Genomic DNA, 17,155 nt, shown 5'->3' with positions numbered 1-17,155 from the left:
CCGTAGATTTTATATTTTTTGTTGTAGACATGACTACATCCACTGGAGCATGGTCAGTTAGAACTATGTTGCCAATTGTGGCATTAAGAGTCTGACTCACCAGTGAGTGGGAGATCAGGAAATAATGAATTCTGGAATGGGTAGAATGCGGGTGAGAAAAAAATGTACAGTCTTTTTCTTGTGGATGGAATAATCTCCACACATCCACCAATCCCAAATCTTCCATCATCACATCTACAGCTGCGTGCGCTGGGTCATTACCCGGCCTAGGTTGGGAGGATTTATCCAAACAAACGTCCCTAACCTGGTTAAAATCTCCTCCAATTATGATGTTGTCATTGCCTACACTCCTTACTAAATTGCAAACTTCATAAAAAAACTCTGGTTGTGATGTGTTCGGGGCATATATGTTTACAAAAGTAGTTTCTGACCCTCTAGAGCAGCATCCAAGATCACCCATCTACCTTCCTGATGAGAGTAATGTCTCAGTACATGAAAATCTATGTTCTTCCTAATCAATATGATCACCCCTGTTTTCCTATTGGAATATGTGCTAAAATAAACTTGTCCCACCCAGTCCCTTTTAATAGATTCATCATCATTTAAATGAGTCTCCTGAATAAAAGCGATGTCTGTTTTTCTCTGTTTCAAGTAGGTGAGGATCTTTTTCCTTTTAACAACATTGTGGCAACCTGCTATATTCCAAGACACTATTTTAAAGATAGTCATCTGGGAGTGTTTTATTATATTATTCTAAATAAGCAGAAACGCCACGCTCCACCTGCCCAATCCACGTTGATTTATAACTACATTCTTGGTAAGAATCAGTGGACCAAATAAACACACTTGTAAGACACTGTAGACACAATAAAACGAACAAAAAAGAGAAGGAAAAAAGAACAGCTGGAACCATTGGGTTAAACAGAAACCCACAAAACAAAACTCCTGCAGGCCAGCAGTACTCAAGGTTCCCATTAATGCCTTACCTCCCAGTTTGCCCATCCCCAACCCTCACTCATTTCTAAGACAAATTATTATAGTCGTTGAATTTCTTAATGCTTCACACTCCGTACAACTTACATCAGTCCTACTGAAGTCAAACTGCGGGAGGTCTATATGTGTATGTCTGCACCTAAACCACCCCTCTAACACACTGTTATTAACTTCACACCTACAATATACAAACTATTATTGACGGAGTTACGTGGGTGTAGAAAGTAACTGAAGTCACCTTACCCGTTCAGTGAAGAACAACCAAAGAAGAAAAAAACAGAAACCTTCGAACACAATGGAGTGCACTGTCCATAACTCACTTCAGTCTTAAATGTCCGATATCATCTCAGTAGGACTAAAGTGTATCCCAACAGGAAAAAGAAAAGGTCCAGCAGTCCTCCTCAGTCAGGTTCAGTCCTCCATGTGTGTCCAGTTTCCCTCCATGTTGTAAAACGTGATCCGTTTGTTTATTCAGTTGAATCCACATCGGACACACTCCTCCTCTTCCGCCCATGCTGATGCCACCTGTCCCTTACCTTTCTCCGCGGTCTTCTCCGTTGCTTCCCGGCCGTTTAAAAACTTCTTCACCTCCGCAGGGCTGGAGAACTGGTGTCGCCGGTTATCCGGTGTGACAGTCAGACCTGCGGGCTTCCGTAGTGCCTAATCAATCCTCCGTTGTTGCAGCATGTGCCGAACCTCCTCATATTTCTTTGGTTTTTCCTGTACCTCCTGGGCGTAGTCTTGAAAAAAGCGGACCCTCATGTCTCTCCAGGTGACCTGATTCTTTTTCGTCGCGGCTGTGAGAACCGCGGCCTTGGATTTGTCCCGCACACAGATGCTGTGCTTCGGCCTTGAGTCGTCCGGAGGTGCCGGGCCGACCCGGTGGTTCTGTCCGTCTCAGAGTTAGCATCTACGTCAGTGTCCAGCGCCTCATTCAACAGTGTTAAAAATCCTTCCAAATCCCGACCCTCCACCCCCTCTCTAATACCGGTGATTCTGATATTCTGGCGTCGGGAAAATCCCTCCAATAAACCCCTTTTTCCCGCAGCTGCTGGTTCTGTTTCACTGAGTTCTTCAGGACTGGGTTAGCTTTAGCTTTAGCTTCTCCGTCTTCTAACCGGGAGATCCTCTCTTCAGCTTCCGTGATCCTGCCGCCGAGATTGTTAACAGTTGTATTCAAGGAGTCTACTCCGTTTTTCACCACGTTCATGTCTTCAGCCAGGATCTCCAGGACAGATCGGATGCTGGTCCGCTCAGCCGCCACCCTCTCTCTGGGAGGACTCAGATGGAACAGGAGCCTCCGCCATCTTTGACCGCGGAGTTAGCTGGGGGTCCTGCGCTAGTTTTCCACCGGCGTTTAGAGGCTGATTACGGGTAGAGTAGCGATTTTTCTGACTCATGCCACCTCCCAGAAGTGTCCGAATACCAGGTACGATCCGTACAACGACTTAAATTAAAATTTTTAGGGGGATTTGGGGAAAGGCAAGCTCCGTTTCTCCCTAAGCGGCCATCTTGGACGGGCGTACCACGTGACTCCGTCATTAGCTTCCATTTTCTTTCCAGCTGATTCTGTCTTTAATTATATTTTGTTGTTCATGAATTCTGGAAAATAAACTTAGAGAATAAATTAATGGCAGTCCAATCTTTATAATAAGGTAAAACATGAATATATTGACAGAAGTTTTATTGTTGAACCTGGTGACAAAATGACACTGGATCTCCGGTGTGGAAGTGAAGAGGTTTTAACCCATAAAGGTTTTTGTTGAGGTCTAGATTATTTACTCATATTTATTAGGTTATTGACCCATAAAGACCCAAACATCCACCTTTAACCTAAACCATCTACTGATATAAACTGTTTAATACCTGTTGATAATAATTGGTGTAAATACAGTTCTTCATCTTTTCAGTCATCAGATATGACTCATTTGGACGTTCAGAGGCTCCGTAGTTACCATGGAAACACCGTCCTCTTCTACAACGCTGATTCACCAATAAAACCCATGGAGTTGGATCAATGACAGTGGATGACCACACTGAGTTTATGTTCAGTTCATGAAAGATTTTACTAAAATAGTCACTGTTTCTTTAGTTTTTGGCAACAAAATGTGAAAAACTATACAATGTACAGGGTGGGGAAGCAAAATGTACAATATTTTGAGGCAGGGATTGAAAGACAGTGTATGACCAATTAGTTTATTGACAGTCATGAGAATTTATTTGCCACAAGAAAATGTACATAATAGAAAATGTTTTTATTCTATGTGTCCTCCTTCTTTCTCAATAACTGCCTTCACACGCTTCCTGAAACTTGCACAAGTGTTCCTCAAATATTGGGGTGACAACTTCTCCCATTCTTCTTTAATAGTATCTTCCAGACTTTCTGGTAATAGTTTTGCTCATAGTCATTCTCTTCTTTCCATTATAAACAGTCTTTATGGACACTCCAACTATTTTTGAAATCTCCTTTGGTGTGACGAGTGCATTCAGCAAATCACACACTCTTTGACGTTTGCTTTCCTGATTACTCATATGGGCAAAAGTTTCTGAAAAGGTATGGATAATAGTGTTAGGTATGATTATGACATCAATATATGTTTGGTTTCAAAACAACTGACGTAGTGCCTGCTGAGAAAAAACAACTAAATGTTCATTGTACATTTTGCTTCCCCACCCTGTACATTATAACTTACAGATCACAGTGGATCTACAAATACACAAAACATTTAATAACAGGCAGAATCTTGTTAAAATTGTACTTACTTCTCTTAAGACATTTCAGGTTGTTCATATTTGTTCACATTTTTTGCGAAATTATACTTTTAGTGTAAATACATGAAAATATTTACATTTACAAAGAGAAAAATGTGGAGTTGTCATTATTTATATGTTGTTATGATAGTATTTGACTGGTCCTGCCCACTTGAGATTGAATTGGTCTGAATGTGGAACCTGGACTAAAAGGATTGTTAATACCTTCAGTGTAATTTTTGCATTTCACAAATTCATCCCAAGGGCTGGAATGGACCCTTTGGCGGGCCATATTTGGCCCCCGGGCCACATGTTTGATACCAGCGTGATAGACCATGGAGAGTGTTATGGTTTAAATGGATTTGAGTACATGTCCAAAATGACCATTTGTAGAGCACATAGTATATACTTACTACTCGGCCACTGGAGGGCGCTGCTACACATTGAAATAAAGGGTGAGAACTTCCTGAATCAACATGGAAAGCGGCGTTTATGTTTACAAGACTTTTTAATCGAATTCAGTGGCACAGTCTGGAAGATATGTCGATTGTTATGTTTATGGAGGTTCTGTTCTGTTTTTACATCTTTTACGTTCTTTTCATTTTCTTTTTTTTGTGTTGCTGAGTATTTTTTTTAATTTTTTAGGTGTTTTTTTTTACTGGTTTTGTTAAAGCTTTTACAACATTTCACCATGTTTTTGTTGTGTTTTTCCCCATATCTTTAAATATTTACAATAATTTTCATTATTTAAAACCACAAACAACCATCTGGTTTCTTCACCGTTCCAACTACAGGACCAGAAATTGAACTTTGACTACATGTCCTCATTGTGATTATCATTGGTATCAGCTGATCTGACAATATTTAGAATAATTTTTGGCTTTTCAACCCAGGTATACGTTACAGTGTAAAACAGCTTTATTAAACCATAGAGACGTAAAAGCCATTAGTGTGAAATGATAGAAAAATACAAAAAAATCCATGTTCAGCGTTAATAAATATCTTCATGGTCTTCCAGTCCTTCTGTGGGTCTTCCTCAGGTCTAGACTCCTATGGTGGTCTCACAAGTGGGTGGTCTCATCTTCGGTGTCCGAGTCATGTGGCAGAGAAATCCTTGCCTCTGGGAGGTTGTTGCACTGCAGGTATGAGAAAACCACCTGGACCTGAACACAAACCAAACACACATTCACTAAAGTAAAAGTGTTACCGACTGGAGAAAAGGACAGTGTTGCACAAAAAGGCATAGTTTATCTATTTATTTGTTTATTTATTTATGCAATAAAAAGGGAAACGAAAGTCAAAATAGATTAAATTGTGCGGCTGAGACAAAAAAAATCAAAAATACACATACATTTTACATCAGTACAGAATTTCATGTTTCCGACCACGTAGTATAGACATGATATTGGATGAACTGGAGTCCATGGAAGAGCCACTGAATAAATATGTACCTGACGTCACCTCATCCTCAGCGATGATCTGACACAAGTTGGAGATAATTTTTAAATGATGACCAAAGTGTCCATCTACAGTGGACGTAGCAGAGCCATATTAGTGGACAACCTCAGTGCACTGGGACAGGTGGAAAAAAATCTACTTGTCCCAAAAAACCTCAGAGAATGTTTATTGAGGCCTCATTAAAAATACTGAAACAAGTGGTGCCAGGCACAACAAACCCCACCCCTCATACATATTTCACCCATTATAAGTAAATGAGAAGTTTTTAAGAATCCATTAAAAAAATGTTTAACTTTTACCTACTTTTCCCAAAATATAATCAGATCTATTCTGGGTCACTGGCGATCTATAAACCCAATGTGGTCTGAATTCAACCAGTAGTTTTGCTGCTAGAGGGATAACAAACAAACAAACAAACTGAACCAAAAACAATACCATTTGCCTCCCCTTGCTAAACCCTAACCTCCACACATTTACAAAGATTAAACTCCACATTTTTTTTTTTTTTTTTTACATCAACCACACATTGTTCTTTGATTATCACAGCCAAGTCTTCTCCATGGCAATAGCAGCTGAAGATCATGGGTATGGTAGTATGTAAACTCAGCATTTAAAATAAGTCACACTGAAACCACAACATTCAGGCTCTGTTCCAAGATCAGAAAAAAACAGACATTAGCTTTAAATGAACATCACTGCTGTGTGAGTGGAGCTCGTTCTGTTTGGTTGATTGTTGTTAACTAACTAACAAACAAACAAACTGAACCAAAAACAATACCCCTTGCCTCCCCTTTGGAGGGTGGGATAATAACTTAGGGAAGTGTTATTTAGTGGTTTAGAATGGTTTGTAAGTGGATTTGATGACATGTCTGAAATGACCATTTTTAGAGTACATAGTCTAGCCCAGGGGTGCCCAGTCCAGGTCCTGGAGAGCTACTATCCTGCATGTTTTGGGTGTTTCCCTCTTCCAGCACACCTGACGGTCATTATCAGGCTTCTGCAGAGCTTAATGATAGGCTTATCCTTTGAATCAGGTGTGTTGGAAGAGGGATACATCTAAAACATGCAGGATAGTAGCTCTCCAGGACCAGGATTGGGCACCCCTGGTCTAGCCTTATTACTCCACCACTGGAGGGGGCTGATGACCATTAGAAAATAAAAAAGTTTAACTCTTGAGGTTAATATCGGTCTGTGGTGGTGGAGGCTTGAGGGTATAACTTGTGCTTTGGATTTCATCTACGTCTCTTTGGTGCTTTCTGTTGTTTTCTAGGATTTCATGAACACTTCTTGGGGTGTTTCAGGTTTTTCTTTAAATTTTTTTTGCTGGTTGTCACTTGTTTCAGTTGGTGAGTCACAACCTTAAATGATTTTTTTTTTTTTGGCTAGAGCCATTTTTTTTGTTATAAATGTATATGTTTCAGACAAATATCTCATATGAACATATTTTGTCTGAATGCTCACCTGTACAACCACCTCCTGGGAGATGTCCACAGCAGGGCCGTCGTTCCCCACTCCAGCCACCGGAGGGCGCAGGAGGCTTGGTCCAAACACTGTGGCCAGGTTTAACAGGGACATTTTGTTGACGTCTTGCCTCTCAGAAACTCTATGGAAGCAGATTGAAGAAGATGAAGCAGAGGGTGTGATGGATGCCCCTTCGGTAGTGTTACTGGAGGTCATGTGACTCTCACCTTTTGAGGTGGTGGAGGAGGTAGAGGAAGGTGTGGCGGTTGGCGTCGGGACACGACTGCAGCAGAGACAACAGGGACACGAGTCTCGAGTTCATGTCCTGGATGTCTGTGAGGGAAAGGGGAAACCTCTGTTGTATTAGTACAGGGATGTCAAACTGTGTTTCTTCCAGAGGCCACATTCAGCCTGATTTGGTCTCAAATGGGTCGGATCAGTACAATAATAACATATAAAAGCCTATACATAATGACAACTCCATATATTTCTCTTTGTTTTATTGCAAAAAAATAACATTAAATTATGAAAATATTTACATTTACAAACTATCCAAACAAAAAGATGTGAATAACCTGAAAAAAGGACATTATAAAAAATTAGTGCAATTTTAGCAATATTCAGAATCAGAATATCTTTATTGTCATTGTACGAGTACAATAAAATTGTGGTAGAGTTCTCCAGTTTAGTGCAAGAAATTACAAGGCACAACAAATAACAGTAAGATTGGTGCAATTTTAACAAGTTTATGCCTCATCGTATCATTTATACATGTGCATTCCAGACCAGATCTATAAAAAGGCACAAAACATTTAGTAACCAGCAGAATATTGTTAAAAGTGTACTTAAGTTTCTTTAGACATTTCAGGTTGTTCATATTTGTTCAGGTTATTCAGGTTTTATTGCAAAAGGATAGTTTGTAAATGTAAGTATTTCATAATTTAATGGGTTTTTTGCACTAAAACAAAGAAAAAAAATTTGGAGATATCATTGTATATAGGTTATTATGTTATTATTTTATTTGAAATCACATTAGTCTGTATGTGGAACGTGAACTAAAATGAGCTCCACACCCTTGACTGTTTATATTTTCAGTGTAATTTTTGCACTGGGGCCGGACTGGAACAAGTGGGGGGCCGGTTTTGGCCCACAAGCTGCATGTTTGACACTCCGTATTAGTACTACTGTGTATCTAACACACCAAGTACTCATTCAGTTAGTTTGATGTGTGCATGATTTTACATCATGCACACATCAGCCTGATTTTTATTTTACCTCCCTTTAAAACCCTCAAGTTAAAAGTGTACATGCACAAAAAACTGCTATAAAACCATCACATATCAATACTTTTAGTTTTTCTGTGTAAATCTCTTAAACCACTTCAGCTCCACGCAAAAAAGTTTTATAAACCAGCTTTTCATTGACAAAACCTATAAAATATCACATTTTTTACCACTACTGATGAGTTTGCAAAATAAAATGGACTTTTCATGCTTTTAAGATGCTAAAAAATGGGCTCAAATGTCTAATGAAAATAAATGTTAATAAATAAATATAAATGTAAAAAATATAAATATACATATATAATAATAAATGAATAAATAAATAATAAACAACGCAAATACAATAGGGCCAATTTTTCTTTTTTCTTTCTTTTTTTTTTTTTAACATTTTCTGTCATTTCCCTCAAGAATTCTAGGGGAATCTGTAAAGTCCGATCCCCAACTGGAAACTTTTTCAGGGAAAGTTTGGGTTGAGAGACAGTTTTTTTACTGGGTAATTTTGGTGGAAATGCACTGAGGTTTTTCAGAATCCAGGGTAAGTTAACATTCCTGTGGTGGAAACAGCTAAAATGTTCCAGTACCATCAGCTCCATGTTTGGGCGTCTCTTACCGAGGGTCCTGGCCAGACTCTGGAACAGGCCGGTGGGTATGAGCGGCTCCGGTAGCTCTCTGAAGTACAGTTTGAGGACGCCGGACACTGCGTTGACCTCAGCGCTCCTCAGCCTAGTGACAGCTTCACGAAGATCTGATCAACGACGGAGATGACGGACAAACACGATCAGATTCTATTATCAACAACACACACCATCTCCTCTAACATGTTTAACCCATAAAGACCCAAACAAGCATCTACTAATCTAAACTGTTAAATACCTGTTGAGCCACTAATCCTATCAATACATGTCAATAATTGGTTTAAAATACAGTTCTTCATCTTTTCATGGTCATCAGATATGACCCATTTGGACGTTCAGAGGCTCCGTAGTTACTGTGGAAACACCGTCATCTTCTACAACATTGATTCACCAATAAAACCCATAGAGTTGGATCAATGACAGTGGATAAAATAAACAAAAATGAAGAAAAAAAAATGTATAAAATGATAAATAATGAACTGAAAAACTGAGTAAAATCAAGTAAAAAATTATAACATCCAAAGTAATGAATAAAAGGAATAAAAATTAACAATAAATCAACAGTAATTTTAACACTATAAGCCACAAACTTAACAGAATTGACGAAAGAAAATTATGAAATGTGCAAGAAAATGCTGAAAAATAAACAAAATAATCAAAAATGTAACAAAAATGAAGGAAAATTAATGAAATAGACAACATATATACAACAACAAAATGAAACCACAACAGCCAAAGTAATCAATAAAGTGAATAAAATGAATAAAAAATTAAAAACAAACAAAAACAAACACAGCAAGAGCAAAATAAGCCACAAACTGAACAAAATAAAAAAAATATATATGCTGAAACAATTGGTGTAAAATGCAGTTTGTCATCTTTTCATGGTCATGAGATATGATCCATTTGGATGCTCAGAGGCTCCGTAGTTACCATGGAAACACCGTCATCTTCTACAACACTGATTTACCAGTAAAACCCATGGAGTTGGATCAATGACAGTGGATGGACACACTGGGTTTATGGTCAGGTAATGATATATTTGACTGAAAAAGTCAGTTTTTCTCATATAATAACTCTCAACTTTAAAGCTATACCATATGATGTGGCATTTTTACACTTTTCTTTTGTCATCTTAAAATGCTCCTAATAAGTGTGTGTTAAACTAAAATGTAAAAGAAATCCGCCAGGTATTGAAACTCAAAAATGTTTAATCCTCATATATTTCTGATAAAAGTCTGACCAATCATTTTATTCGGTCCGAATAAAATAATTGGCCGAACCTGGCTGAGCCTCCTGTCAATCATCCATTACGGCCGTCCAGCATCCGATCCATTATCGCCGTCTCACATCCGATATGTGTCCCTCTGAATCTGACGCATTACTCACGCTGCTTCTCCTGTCACTGGCCACAGTCTTTCTAGGATGTGTATGGATAGAACTCAAATGCTCATGTGGAAGGGACAAAACGGATTTATGAACAGAAACAACAACTAAGGAGAACAAACGGGAGTCTGATGAATGAAGGATGGAGATAAAAGTCCGGAAGTCAGCTGTACTGGACTGAACAGGTCTGCATAAAGCTCAGCTTTTATGACGGTGGGACTCATACAGGTACATGTACATGGTGTCACACATGTAAGATGATGTAGGATGATAATTGTATGGACTATAAAACCTCAAATGTCCACGGAAAAATTCGCGGAGGCCACGCGTTCACAGTGCGCGCGCCCGTCGCCTGGGCATCTCATCTCCGTGGTGCAGTGAAGACACTGACCCAGTACTGCACAGACCACACCCTTAAATACAGGGTCTACTGATGGAACAGGGGCTGCGGGCCGCAGCAGGTGGATGATGCATCTGATTACTGAGGGAGGGGTCTGCGGACACACCGAAGTGGACCGAACCTGCACCTCCGCTTCCTCCACGCGCATCAGGTGAGAGGAGGCGAGCATCAGAGCTCAGGCAGGGGGAAGTGGGCGGGGCTTTGGAGGGAGGCGGGTTGTTCATGTTCAAACTTTTACTAAGTGCTGTGAGAAATGCCACATCGGTAGGTACAGCTTTAATAAAAGGTTAAATAAAGATGAAAAATTCATTTAGGAACTGCCACAACAGTAGCTCTGGGTCTTTCTGGGTTCAGTCTGATCTGGGTTCAGTCTGATCTGGGTGGGGTCTTACTGCTGTTGAATGCGTTCTTCAATGTGCTGATGTCACTGGCGGTTCCTGAAATCCTGTAGATGCCGACCTCATCCATCCCTCTGGTCTCCACCTCCTCAACGCAGCATCGAACCACATGAGGAACCAGACCCCCCTCCTGTCTGAGGCCAAAACAGAAAGTCACTTTTACTTCTCCTTAACCGACCTTCAAACCAAGTCAAACCACTTCACTTCTCAGACCAACATGAAAAAAAAGGGAAAGAATGAAGGGAAATAAAACTACACAGGACAACTGACGACTCCAGGTTTGAGTCTTTAAAACATCCCCGGGTCTGAGAGAGGATTAGACCAGAACTGAAACAAGGCCTCAGGATGTTTCCTCATGTAAAAAGATCATGTTGAGATCATTTGATGAACTTATAAACTGTTGATGGTTTAATCTACAGTGACGTATCAGATCGCATCATCATTAGGGCTGTGTATTGGCAAGAATCTGGTGATACCATACAAATCACTAGGATCACGATACAATATATCATGATACCGTTAAAAAGGCAATTTTTTGTTTGTTTCTTTATTTTAAAATGATTATTTCCTTGAACACTTGAACTACACCAGAAATATGCACAAATTCTAAACACATTTTTATTTGATCACAACAGGATCTAATGCTATATCACAAAATTCTCCTGTGTTCAAACTTAAATTCTGTTTTACAGACATTACAGTTTAAGACCCTGTTCAAATGTTTATATTCTATTAGTTCATAACATCAGTACATTATTTTTGTGCAATCCCAACAAAGGAACTACAATTATTTAGTAAAAGAGTGTTAAATAATAATAATAAAATATAAACAAAAAAGAAAAACAAAACAAAAAAAAGAACGTCCACAATATCTGAATAAATACCTAAAAATATCGATACAGTACTTTTTAATATTGATACAGTATTGTGAAATGAAATATCGCACATATTGCAGAACCAATATTTTCTTACACCCCTAATCATCATACACTTTATTACCAAATGTATTTGGAACATGTGCCTTTACACACATGAACTTTAATGACATCCTATTCTGAATCCATTGGGTTAATATGGAGTTGTTCCAGCCTGTGCTTCAACTCTTCTGGGAAGGTTTTCCATGAGGTTCAAGTGTGCGTTTATGGGCATTTGTGTCCGTTCCTCTAGAAGCACATTTGTGAGGTCAGGTTCTGATGTTGGATAAGAAGACCTGGCTCATAGTCTCTAATTCATCCAAAGGTGTTCTATGAGGTTGAGGTCAGGACTGTGTGTAGACCAGTTCAGTTCCTCCACAACAAACTCACTCATTCATGAGCCCGTTTACATGACCATAAATATCCGATAACTGGGAGTAATCTGATAATTGCCGGAATCAGATGTGAAGTGTTTACATGCACTTCAGAAATGCGATAATCGAAAAACCCTGGTTTACATGTTTTAGTCCATTATTTGATTTCTTTCGGAGTACGTATGTATGTTATGACCTAAGATGTACACTTCCTGTTATTTTCTAAACGTCCTGGTCTTGTCTTATTGACCATGGCATTTGCTGTCCTAATATGGGAGGAGCTAATAAGACCACAAAATGGGTCACATGTTGCTGCTGTCCTTCATTTCATTGTTTGTTTACCTTTTTCTTTAGGCTCACATTGTCGCTGCATAACTTCCGTTTCTACAGATTTTTTTTTTTTTTACATATGCGCAGATGTAGAGAAACAAAAGAAATCAGATTAACCTGTAAACATGCGTGAAGACATCTGAGTACTGAGGAGAAATCTAGGTGTGTTAATCCGATTTCTCCTAATCAGATAGCTGCAGTTATATGATAAAGCTGATCAGATTACCCTGTTTACATGATCACTGGAATAATCTGATAACTCCAGAAATCAGGTAATGCTCGGGGTATTAGTGTGCATGTAAACAGGCTCCATGTCTTTATGGACGTTGCTTTGTTCACTGGTGTCAGTCATGTTGGAACAGGAAAGGGCCGTCCCCAAACTGTTTCCACAAAACGGAGCATGAAATAGTCTAAAATGTCTTGGTCGTCCTTCTCATTCTGTTTCCTTTCCGTCACTTACTGAGCCACGGTCTCGATGGGGACGTTGAAGACCAGCTGCTGCTGGGACGTGGACCTCGGCGGGTCCAGAGGATGTGGAATGAACTTCAGGGACACGTTCACCTCCACGAGGCCGAGGTTCAGAGTCTGTCGCCTCCATCTCCTACTGAGGCTTTTAGGATCTAACTGAGGACAAAAGGAATCTGATATTAGACGTCAGTTCCCTTCGAAGACGACATCAGAGACTAAACACGTACCTTAACACTGGTTTTTCCCAGGACGGTGTGGTCCCGTTCATCTCGGTCCGACTGACTGATGCAGAGCAGCCTGAGGTTCTGAGCCCCATCCACCTGGAAACACAGCTCCTGTGGGCAAGACAGAAGGACGTCATCATGGTCACGTCGTCACGACAACAGCAGCAATCTAAGCATCTGAAACATCTGTACGGTGAAAAACAGATCACATCTGATCAATATTAAGTGTGAATAATATCCTAAACGACTGAAAAGTAATGATTTATATGTCTTTTAATTCTGTGGATAGGTTTTATTTCATTTCATTTTTTTTGCAGTTCTACAGATGATAAAGGTTCAGCTTCAGTTAAACATATTTCAACCATCACAGCTGATCTGTCATCTGTCTTTACGTCGTAGGTGTAGTCTGATAATAGCTTTACAGATATTTCTCCACATATAAATATAAAACTTATGATGGTGATATAAAACTTAAAAACCCACTCTCCCTGCACCCTGCAATGTTAACTAAAGATTATGGATTTATTTGATGCTATTTAAAACATTTGGTTTGAGTTGTTTTTTAACCTGATCATAACTGAACCAAACGCTGAAATTAACTAGAAAAGCACTCGGACAGTGCAGACCTCCGCCAAGGCAGATCAGTGCATCCCCCCCCCCCCCCCCCCCCCCCCCACTGAGTGAACTATAAAAGGATAACTCCGAGTAGTGGTGTCCACACATGAATCAGAAGGTTCCTCTTGGTGTGAATCTGCAGTGACAGTGTTGCATCTATATGTGTTTTAGCTTGATTTGTTCTGGTTCTGGTTCTGGGTGGGTAAAGGTCTGACCTGCTCCCACTGTGGACTGAAGCTGAGGACGGACGAGTGGGTCTGGGCTTGTCTTTCATAGAAGTCAAATCCATCCACTTCCACGCAAACGTACACACCTGAGTCACAGAAAACCAGAAGAAGTTTCTATTACAGATCTGCTCATGTAGATTCTGTAGACGAGTCTCCATCAGATTCATGAACGTGTTTGTGTTGTATAAACATAAACCCACGGGCCGGTTGTTCCAGTCCACGGGCCGAGTGAACGGCCACGGTCAGAGTCCCACACAACGCCTCACCATCGTCTCCTGTTCAGAGACACAGAAGACATGAGCTGTCCGGAATCAGAACCAGAATCAGATGCAGAACCAGAATCAGACGCAGAACCAGAATACTGTATTAATCCCAGGGGAAATTGTATGTTACAGTTGCTCCATTGAAGTAGAGTAAGAGTAGCAGGAAAATAACAGCAATTTATACAATATGTACAAGACGATATGTTATCAATTCATCAATATAATAATATGATAATTATCAATATGCTAATTAAACTAGTATACATACATAAATGTACAAAGACTGTTGTGTTATGTGAATGAACAGTGGCTGGATTCACCTGGTGTGAATAAAAAAAAACCTCCAGAATAAAAAGAGTGAAGCTTTACTAAGATTTTTTTCACTAATAAATATAAATTCAGTCCAAATACTGGTTGGAAATAGCGAGAATTAATGATATTATAGGTTTTAGTCCAATGGAATGTTTGTCTCAGATCTACTTCAATACTCTGTATATTTACCATACATTCACTTTACAGATTCTTTATACTGGAACATTTATACATGTATTGGCTAAAGAGACATAAGCCAACATACTGTATATATGTGTAATAACACTTATTAAAGCACGTAAGATTTAACACATTTAAACTCCGGGGAAAATAATTTAACAAAACAAAAAAAATGTCCTCATTTTTTAAATCAATCGATTTTATCAATCAATTTATCAGTTATCTTGATTATCTTTATCATTCTGTTCATTATTGTGTGTGTGTGTGTGTGTGTATATATATATAAATATAAATATAAATATAATATATATATATATATATATATAATATATATATATATATATATATATATATATATATATATATACATATATATTATATTAGGGATGGGAAGATTATCCAATATGCATCGATATGCATTGATACGCTGACACGCACGGGCACGATCCGAGTGCACCAGTAGAGAAGCTGCAAGTGAATGAGAAGTTTGGAATGATATCGTGATGCATCGGTTATTGAATGTTTGTATCGATATAATTTGATCTGTTCAATAGAATATATTTTACTCTTCTTTAAAAGTGTTACTATTTATTTGGGTAAGTGTTTCTTTCCTTCAGACCCACGTTAACATGCGCCACGGATTCTCGGATGTGTACACTGTACACTAACAGTCTGAGCTCCGTGGATGGACTGTGGCACAAGCGCAGCGGATGAATACTGTAATGTGTGTATGTGACAGACATAGAAGGAGGTGACCACATGTGGTTTATGAACGTGTACTTCTTACTGTATCAGCTGTACTGAATACTGCTGTACATACCACAGATACTTCCTTAAACAGTGTCATACATATCCAACAGCACATCCCGGAATACCTTGTGCAGGTGTCTCTTAAAGTGACACAACCTTTTTCTGTTTTACCTTCATTACAAATACATTTCATTACAAATGGATTCAGTGAGGGAGCAAGAAGTTGAGTGTTAGAAACAGAGAAACGACTTTGGAAACAAAGTCCTAAGTTTTTCACTGACTGTATGTGAGGCACATGTTCTGAAATTGAACTAAAGACACTTTGTAAAAAGTCATGGTCTTATTTGATAAATAATAATCAAGCTCATTGAATTGCACTACATTTTTTTTTTAGTACTAGAATGAATGTGTTCAATCAGAATGTGCTTAATTGCTCTGTATTGTGATTTGGGTGTGAACTGTATCATATCGCATCGTGAGATGCCACACACGTATTTTTAATATATCAGATCAGAGATGCTGTATCGTATCGGCCTTACAACTAAGGTTACCAAGCCTAATATAAATATATATATACATACATATGTGTGTGTGTGTGTGTCATGTGATTAGCCTCATAGCTTTACCCCTCTTACACTGCTCATTACTTTTTCATCATTGGCTCTGACCAGAAAAAAATATGACTTCCACAGTTATGCTATGAGGCTAATAACTTGTGGAAATGATGAATCATTCACCAGGATCTAAACATTACTTGATCTAAACATAACTGACATAAGCTGAAAAGAGGGGCGGGGCTTGGTGTTGCATGCTCGTACCACCATCGGCGCTATGCAGCAGCAGCTGCTGCGTCATCCTCAGCTTCACACATGCACCGGTGAGGGTGAGCAGATCTGGAGGCACTGTTTCTACATCTACAAACAAACAGTGAATAGTTTCACTTTCACTCATTCATTTCATTTCTCAGCTGTTAATGTTGTTTTTCTACTTTCAGATCGATGCTATTCTTTAGTTTTACATTTATTTTGTATGTTTTGATCTGTCACTGGGATACGGTATTTTAAAGGAAAACTAAACCTGCTTGTTTATTGAGATAAATACATCACAGTTCAGCTCCATATATCACTTTATTGTAAGCAGAGATTGTAAATTTATCTGAAAGTCAGTAAAACGTTCAGATAAATTTGTGTTTGTGAACTTACTGTCTTTAGTGAGTTTGTCGATGGCTTCTCTCATTCTTCTAGTTCATAGAGAAAGGACGAGACCAGGCTGTGGCTCTGCAGAAACAACAGGTTATATTCAGGTTTAATTTATTTAGGTTTTGGTTTAGGTTTTATTAAGGTTTTATTTAGATTTTGTTCAGGTTTCATTAAGATTTTATTCAGCTTTTATTCAGATTTGGTTCAGGTTTCAGTTAGGATTTATTCAGGTTTTATTTAGGTTTAATTCAGCATTAATTCAGGTTTTATTCAGGTTTGTTCAGCTTTTATTCAGGCTTTATTCAAGTTTTATTCCTATTTGGTTCGGATTTATTCAGGTTTTATTTAGGTTTTATTCAGATTTATTTAGGCTTTGTTCAGTTTTTTTTTTTTTTTTTTTTTCAGTTTTATTCAGGTTTTTTTTCCCAGTTTTATTCAGTTTTTTTTGTGTTTCTTTCTGTTTTTCTTCAGGTGTTTGACTGTTAATGTGAATGTTTTTTTCTGGTCTTACTTTTCCGCTGGGACTGTGCAGAT

At 38.7% G+C, this 17,155-nt stretch overlaps 1 protein-coding gene across 1 annotated transcript; it reads right to left on the bottom strand.

The window, feature by feature from the left end:
* Window positions 1-4,514: 4,514 nt before the first annotated feature.
* On the bottom strand, window positions 4,515-16,658 carry LOC115438367 (active breakpoint cluster region-related protein-like). The gene is made up of 11 exons (XM_030161943.1): window positions 16,625-16,658; window positions 16,241-16,336; window positions 14,118-14,192; window positions 13,906-14,003; window positions 13,079-13,186; window positions 12,844-13,007; window positions 10,760-10,899; window positions 8,557-8,691; window positions 6,891-6,996; window positions 6,664-6,805; window positions 4,515-4,907 (listed from the first exon to the last, which is right to left on the bottom strand). The coding sequence occupies exons 1-11, from the start codon at window positions 16,656-16,658 to the stop codon at window positions 4,806-4,808; spliced, it is 1,200 nt and encodes a 399-aa protein (XP_030017803.1). The 3' UTR covers window positions 4,515-4,805.
* Between the last annotated feature and the right edge of the window lie 497 nt (window positions 16,659-17,155).

Source organism: Sphaeramia orbicularis, chromosome 18, assembly GCF_902148855.1.
Source record: "Sphaeramia orbicularis chromosome 18, fSphaOr1.1, whole genome shotgun sequence".
Classification (NCBI taxonomy): Eukaryota; Metazoa; Chordata; class Actinopteri; order Kurtiformes; family Apogonidae; genus Sphaeramia; species Sphaeramia orbicularis.
The sequence above is the reverse complement of the archived record's forward strand: the minus strand, read 5'-3'. Positions and strand labels throughout refer to the sequence as shown.

Coding starts and splice junctions, on each gene's coding strand:
- LOC115438367 (XM_030161943.1), bottom strand. CDS start 16,658: ATGAGAGAAGCCATCGACAAACTCACTAAAGACA. Junction 6,806..6,890: donor CTCCTCCACCACCTCAAAAG/GTGAGAGTCACA, acceptor CTGCTTCCATAG/AGTTTCTGAGAGGCAAGACG. Junction 4,908..6,663: donor CCCAGGAGGTGGTTGTACAG/GTGAGCATTCAG, acceptor GTTTGTGTTCAG/GTCCAGGTGGTTTTCTCATA.